At 46.7% G+C, this 7,568-nt stretch overlaps 2 protein-coding genes across 2 annotated transcripts in view; one reads left to right on the top strand and one right to left on the bottom strand.

Moving 5' to 3' along the window:
* akap11 (A kinase (PRKA) anchor protein 11) overlaps window positions 1-7,568 on the top strand; it is a 178,985-nt gene that overhangs the window by 69,872 nt on the left and 101,545 nt on the right. The gene's annotated exons all lie outside the window — the stretch shown is intronic.
* Window positions 3,650-7,568, bottom strand: part of epsti1 (epithelial stromal interaction 1) — a 10,634-nt gene continuing 6,715 nt past the window's right edge. Inside the window, exons 5-8 of the mRNA XM_060039750.1 lie at window positions 6,907-6,981; window positions 6,133-6,221; window positions 5,447-5,622; window positions 3,650-4,209 (exon numbers count right to left, since the gene is read on the bottom strand). Coding sequence (XP_059895733.1) covers window positions 4,064-4,209; window positions 5,447-5,622; window positions 6,133-6,221; window positions 6,907-6,981 — 486 coding nt within the window. The 3' untranslated portion in view covers window positions 3,650-4,063. The remainder of the gene's footprint in view (window positions 4,210-5,446; window positions 5,623-6,132; window positions 6,222-6,906; window positions 6,982-7,568) is intronic.

The following is a 7,568-nucleotide window of genomic DNA, read 5'->3' on the forward strand; positions in this document are numbered from 1 at the left end:
CTAGTAAGTACGGACAGTACGGGTATTGGAACACGGCACAGGTTCGAGCGTGTGCATGGGTTGAATTGCGTGTGTCTCACGCCGAATGCATGAGACATGAGAGCCCTGTACTTGGGTGACACAAACCAGCACCGCAAACGTTCTCTCCCGCTTGAGATGACGTCTTTCTTTATAGGTTCATGGGTCTGATTCGCCGATTTCCCATGCTGATATCCCCGGAGATTCTCGGGCATCTTCGACAATTTGGCTATAGATTGTCTCATTACACGCTAAATAATATTATAGCCTAATTATATATAGCCTATACATATATATAGGCAATATATATAATTAGGCAATATATATATATATATATATATATACATATAGCATTTGTGGTTTTGGCATAAACATAACTAGGGTGCACTGTACTATCTGCGCACACCCTTTCTGAAGCCTCTCTCTCTCTCTGTCCCTCCCTCTCTCTCTTTCTCTCTCTCTCGTACCGTTTAGTTAATTGTCTTAGAACACTCCCATTCAGAATGCGTTGGTTTACATTTCGTTCTGTGTAACACGCAAAAAGTCGGACTATCGTGCTCTGGAACACTCTTCAATAGATTAACGTTCGTGCGCAGGAGCACGCAATCGCGTGATACCGGGTTGGATATACCATTGAACAGTTGGATGTGAATCGGCTGCATTTGTTATGATCACTCACTGCTCTTTATGAAGGCCTATTGGTTATCTCATGACGATGAAGTACAACGTCAATGATACGGTCAACGTTATGAGCTTACTTCCGAAATGAGTGTGGGCCGATCGGAAAACTAGGAGGGCTGGAACTCCAAGTGCTACAGCGTGCCGTCGCCGGTACGGTGTGGTTGCGGGCCATGCTCAGTGCACTCAGCACTCTCCGCGGTAAGATGCAAGCCTTCTGCATGTCACTTACCGAGCTCGGGCCGCGCATCGTACAATTATATACAAGGTTATATTGTATTAAAAATAGAAAAATAGAAATATTATCCACCGGGCAGGTTGGCCTGTGATGGTGTTACATAAGGGGCCGTCTGACAACAAAATGTTAAAAGAAAAAAGGAAAAGATAGTTGTGTCACCGATGTGTTCTAAAAACCACGTCCCGCCCTCCAGGAAAGTGTAATCTATCTGTGCCCGATGGACAGTCCAGCCCTGAACGAGGTCCGAGGGACCAGGTAGCCACCCCAAAAAACGCTCAGTAGAAAGCTAAGGATGTTTGCACAATGATCCACTGCTTATCTTAGAAGAGCTGGAATGCGACTCAGTTTTTGTAGCTGTGAGCACCGGCCGTAGGCCTAATGCATGTCGCTTTGAGGTGAGTTCATTCAAATAATAAATAATGGATCTCATTTTTTCATCAACACCTGTCCGGCTTGAAAACACAAAATGCACATACTTTTACACAACACACACACACACACACACACACACACACACACACACACACACACACACACACACACACACACACACACACACACACACACACACACACACATACGTGTGTTTGTGTCTCAATGTATATGCCTGTATTTTTGTATATGTCAGTGATTCGTGTGTACACACATCTTGACACGCACATGCAAACAGACATTATATCGTGCACAAGCATCTTCAGATTCCCCCGTACTGCACCATAGGTCACGTTGGGGTGGGAGTGGGGTGGGCTGAGTGGCCTTTGCAGAGTCCATGTGAACGCCAACAGTGTGAGAGAGTGCAGAGGGCTCCTTCCTGTGCAACCGGCTCTGATCTGGTCTCAAGAAAAACACCTTGCGGTCCCCTGGTGCTCGGAGGGCGGACAGGAAGGGATCGATGTCACCCTGGTACACAGGGGGCAGGTGGGCGTTCCCCGCCTCGCCACCTCTGGTTTTTTTCGCTTCTAGCTTTTGTGTTTTGTTTTGCTTTTGTCTTCTTTTCATCTCAAGACGAATGCATTAGTTTCGAAGCAGATCTGGGGTGCCGCGCCGGGACCCGAACGCGCACACACACACACACACACACACACACACACACACACACACACACACACACACACACACACACACACACACACACACACACTGAGGCATACCACCCAGCTGCCAGCCGTTTTCTTCATCCTTTTCCTGCTGCTGTCTGTGTATGTCTATGTGTCTGAGACAACACTGGCCACACTCAAAAATACACATTTCACTCTCTCTCTGATCTAACTCTCTCTCTCTCCCTCTCCCTCTCCCTCTCCCTCTCCCTCTCTCTCTCTCTCTCTATTTTAATGGGTGTGTGTGCAGACTGCAGACCCAGACATGATCATACATCAGTATGGAGCCGAGCTGTGAGGAATCAAACCCAATTTGGTTCCCAAAGAGCAGTTTGCTCCACAAGAACATTGCCCTATACCACACACACACAGACACACACACACACACACACACACACACACCACACACCACACAACACACACACACACACACACACACACAGCAGTGTGTTTGTTCTTTAACTGATTGAACCGCTCGGTAAAGGGTGCACACAGCCAGAGGACACATCATGCGATACCTTCCCAGCCCAATCTCTCATCAGCACAGACATCCGCTGCACCCCATTAGGGCTGCAGACACACACACAATCACACGTACACACACACACGCACACATAAACACACCCACTCACACAATACATTTTTCAAAGTTCGGCTTGATCTGAGTGAGACAGATCAGAGATGCAAAACTCATGCACCAGATCCCCTGCCAACAAGCCCACTCACACACACAGAGGCACGCGCACGCACACACACACACACGCACACACACACACACACACACACAAACATACATGCACACACACACACACACACACACACACACGCCAACGCCCACACACACACACACGGCCAAACACACACGGACACATACGTTCTAGGCTAGGCGTGGGTCTGTCATCGTCAGTTGTGGTGTGTCATCATTTCACAGTGAAAGTGTTCCGTGATGACCTCACCACCCTTTGATCCGGGGCTTTCTCCTCTGCTTTGTCCCGCCACATTGAGGGCAACACTCTTTGTTCTTTGTTGCAGAGTCCGACAGGTGATAAGCATCACGTCCTCTCTATGGCGGGGGGGCCAAAGAAGAGTGAAGAAGAGTGTGGGAGTGTGGCATTCAAGCTTCCTACAATGACTAAAAAAGAAACTGCATTGTTGTTGTGTGTGTGAGTGCATGTTTGTGTGCGTGCGTGTTTGTGTGTTTGGAAACCCCACGCCACACCACACAAGAGCTGTCCTTGTGTGTTGGCCCAGTGGATAGCATTGCCATGAGAAGAGCTTTTTTTTTATAAAAACGTTGATCCTTTTGCTTTAATGTGGGAATATAAAGGGGAAATAGACACGGCCTACATGGCATTGGTTTTGTTCAAATGCTTCTTTGTGTCTTCAAACCAAACATGAATGACTTTTTTTTGTGTGGCCAAGAAATTTAATCTCGAAGCAGACAAAGGAATATAAAGTCAAGGTATGGTAATTTTCAATGTGTCACTTTGATGAATCTCACGGCCTCTTTGATTACATTCATTTCATGTAGCTTTGAAATAGATATTTCCTCTGCAAAGTTGAGTGCATCTTTCTTCTGAAATGATATGAAACCTTAGAAAGAAGCAGACATTTGGGCAGAGTGGTTCCAACACACACTGATTTAATTAGGAACCAAACATTCAAAGATTATGAGTCATAGCAATGACCTATAGCTAAACAATTTAAACCATCAAGACAAACACACAAAATGATTTATTGGCATTCAAGGGAAAGCCCATGACAACAAATAGATCACTACAACTGATCACAGGCTAAAATCTCGATGGGAAAGTATATTATGAATATAGAATTTTGGCAAAACATAGATTGTGATGCAGTATTATAAATAAGGCTTTCCAAGTGAAATTCAATCCATGTACTTATGTAAACTTGTACGCATTAGGGAGCTTTTAGCCTGAGCATTTCAAATTTCTGTAATGACTTTGCGACCATTTGTGTGAGATACCATGCCAAGTAGTGGCGGTCCCGTGGTTCAGAGGCACGAGCTCAATCAGCTCATGGTCTCATGGAGCAGCGTGGCCGCCTGCTGGCAGTCCCCGTCACACTGGTTCAGGATGTCCTCCAGAAACCTTCCATTACACTCGGGGAAAGTGACTTTGAGTTTCTGAACGGCCCAGTCAAACTCAGCCTCCAAGTCTGGAAAACGAAGAAGAAAATAATCACAACTTAACGGATGGATGCAGATGCGGCTTTGTACACTGACTTTGTTCACTTCGTAAAGTCTTGACTCTCCATTCGAAGTAGAAAAGCTCTTACTCCAACTGAGGCTAGTACTCTATGGCCTGACCCCCTTGTTAGACAACGGACTGAGTTAAGGTTGGCCTTGTTGGGAAATTACACGAAACTGATACTAAGATTGGTAATCACTGATGCAAGCACTGCATGTGCTGCGTGGATATTAAAACGCTGTTCCTAAATATTTACAGAGCATGGGAGATTTTAGGTGATATTTTATATTGTATATCCTATAAGTGTGTCATTAACTGTAGCTGTGACATGGACATTTAGAAATGCTTTATTGACAATCCGAGAAAAGAAGTGAAATGTTTGACGTTGCTTCTGCTTTGGCTATTTTGGCTATAACGTACACCAGCAGGCAACCTTAGGGCTTGTACATTTCTAGATGAATAACTAAACAATGACCGAAAAAACAATACCAATCATCATTGTCGCCATGTAAGCGGCCTATGGGTGGTACGTTAATGGCAAGAAAGCACCCAGCACCAAACCTTAATTCATTGTGTTTTGTATGTCAGAGCACGTATACTACTGGCAGTAAGCTAGTTCCCCTCAGCCTGGACAGGAAGTACTCTTCCCGGGCAGGAAGCCACGAGTCTGTCAGACTTGACTCAACCACAAAATGTCCCCCTCTCAGCAATTAGCAGTGCACATGAAGTGCCTTCTGCATCCGTTCACACACACACACACACACACACACACACATACACATACACACACACACACACACACGCCACACACACACACACACACGCACACGCCACACACACACACACACGCCACACAAACACGCGCACACACACTCACACAAAACCAGTTCAATCCGAACAGCGAATGTGATGCGCCATAGCCCCACATAAAACAGCCTACCTACATTTCCATTTTTTCTTACAGAATACACACGAAAACCTTTGATGTGCCACAGACTAAACACACAATCAAGGTTGTCTAAGAAAGGATGAGGTGGGCAGCACCGGCTCCTAGGAACATCCCTCTCTGATTCAGGCTCGGTTAACCCTGGATGAGGCAGAAGCTGAGCGCAGATCGGACATCGCTCACAACCCCTCGCCACCTGTGACATTCCGGCTCATTCCGGCCCATTCCGGCTCATTCCGGCTCATTCCGGTCAGCTCACCCGCCGCCAATTCCGGCCATTCGGCATCGCTCTGCGGTGGATCTGGTGTTGTATGAGCGACGGAATACTGCGGTGGTTCGGAACGTTCGGATTCCCAGCTCTCGGAGTCTCGGAAGGCCAATGCGTCATCGGCCCGGCCGCGATTCTCCAGTCGGTCCAGGAATGCTGAGTTCAGCCTGCAAGGTGAAATCAAGCCTTAATGGTCTACTTTTACTGTGTTTGTGTTACCATGGCAGCATATGAGATATGACACATCACATAATATGTGATGTGATGTTTCTATGATTACGTCTGTTCGTTCCGATATAATGTGTGAGTGTGTGTGTATGTGTGTGTCTGTGTGTGCGTGCATGTGTGCGTCAATGCGTTTGTTTGAAGGCATGGGTGAGTGGATGTCTGTGGGTGTCTGACTGTGAGTGTGTGTGTGTATGTGTGTGTTTGCATGCGTGCATGTGTGTGCATAACGTACCTTTTATGAAAGTTTTTGTCTGTGTGTGTGTGTGTATGAGTGGGTGTCCACACGTTTGCATGTGTGGGTGTGCGTGTGTTTATGTAAGCGTTTGAATGTACCCCCTTAGTGCGGTCCCCCCTTCACTGTAAAGCGTCTTTGAGTGTCTAGAAAAGCGCTATATAAATTCAATCCATTATTATTATTATTATTACATGTGTGTTTGTGCGTAACATACTTTCTGTGGTCTGCTTGTTCTTGTCCACTCCCCATAGCTCTCACTCTCGGATCGTCCTGCAAGGTCTGGCCCCGTGGAACAGGGAGAGTCTAGTCAGATTAGAAAAACAATAATAATAAGTCAAACTCCATCCGCATGAAGGTAGATAACTTCCAATCTTATCAGCAAAGGCTTTTATTGTCCTTATCAGACGCTATATTAAATATCTAACTGAGCCACTGAGGCAACACTGATAACAGAAACATTCTATTCTAAGGAGGTCTCGTGAAAACGTTAGTGTTGCTTTTCAAACATGTTACTGGAAAGTTGCAGCTCTCCCATGTGAACTTAAACTAATCACACAAGGAGTAAGACATGTGGTTTGGAAGAGTACCATAGTCTCACATATATAGTGTACTTTGGTAAAGTGTGTCATGTAAATGTCTGTGGGAAAGGAATATCTCACTCTTACACTAGTGAGTAAGAGTGGTACCGTGTGTAGGTGACAACCTGTGCTGGGATGAAGTACCAAAGCCAACTTAAGGGCCATACATTTTTGTATGCAGATCAAATTGGAAGGTGGTTAAAACAACGGTTAAAAAACTACAACTGAAGGAGTGCTTCAGGATAAAATAAGGGTGAAATTAACATTTGATGGTTAGGAGGAAACACTCCTCACTCCGCATGCTAAATTGGGTAACTATGGGCGTACACTGCCCACCTGGAGGGGTCGGTATGAGCGTCAGAACACAAGCCAACACGCAGCTAAGCTTCAGCTTACTCCTCATCCCTCACCTGCTCCTCCTTCTTCAGGTGCAGACCTGAGCTCTCTGGCCCTCTCCACCACTCGTTCTCCTCCCCGCCTCCATGCTGTCGAGTGTAAACACACAGAGACACACTCACATAAAAGGGATGTGAGGTAAGGAAACATCTGAGGAACACGGTTCCCCGCATCTTGTTTCAAACCACATCAAGACAGTCCCACACTGCTCCATGTCTTTCATCTGCTAACCTGTGATCTCTTACAGGAGAGGGAAAGCGGGGAGAGAGGACAATAGAGGAGGAGAGAGGAAAGGGCAGCAAAGGGGAAGAGAGGAGATAAGAGGAGAAGGGAGATGAGAGGAGGAGAGACTGGAGTGGAGGAGAGGAGAGGAGAGGGAAGTGGAGAGGGGGAGAGACTAGGGTAGAGGAGAGGAGAGGAGAGGAGATAAGAGGAGAAGGGAGATGAGAGGAGGAGAGACTGGAGTGGAGGAGAGGAGAGGGAAGTGGAGAGGGGGAGAGACTAGGGTAGAGGAGAGGAGAGGAGATGAGAGGAGAAGGGAGATGAGAGGAGGAGAGACTGGAGTGGAGGAGAGGAGAGGAGAGGGAAGTGGAGAGGGGGAGAGACTAGGGTAGAGGAGAGGAGAGGAGAGGAGATGAGAGGAGGAGAGACGAGCGGAGGAGTGGAGATGAGAGGA

This window comes from Gadus macrocephalus, chromosome 20 (assembly GCF_031168955.1).
Source record: "Gadus macrocephalus chromosome 20, ASM3116895v1".
Taxonomy (NCBI): domain Eukaryota; kingdom Metazoa; phylum Chordata; class Actinopteri; order Gadiformes; family Gadidae; genus Gadus; species Gadus macrocephalus.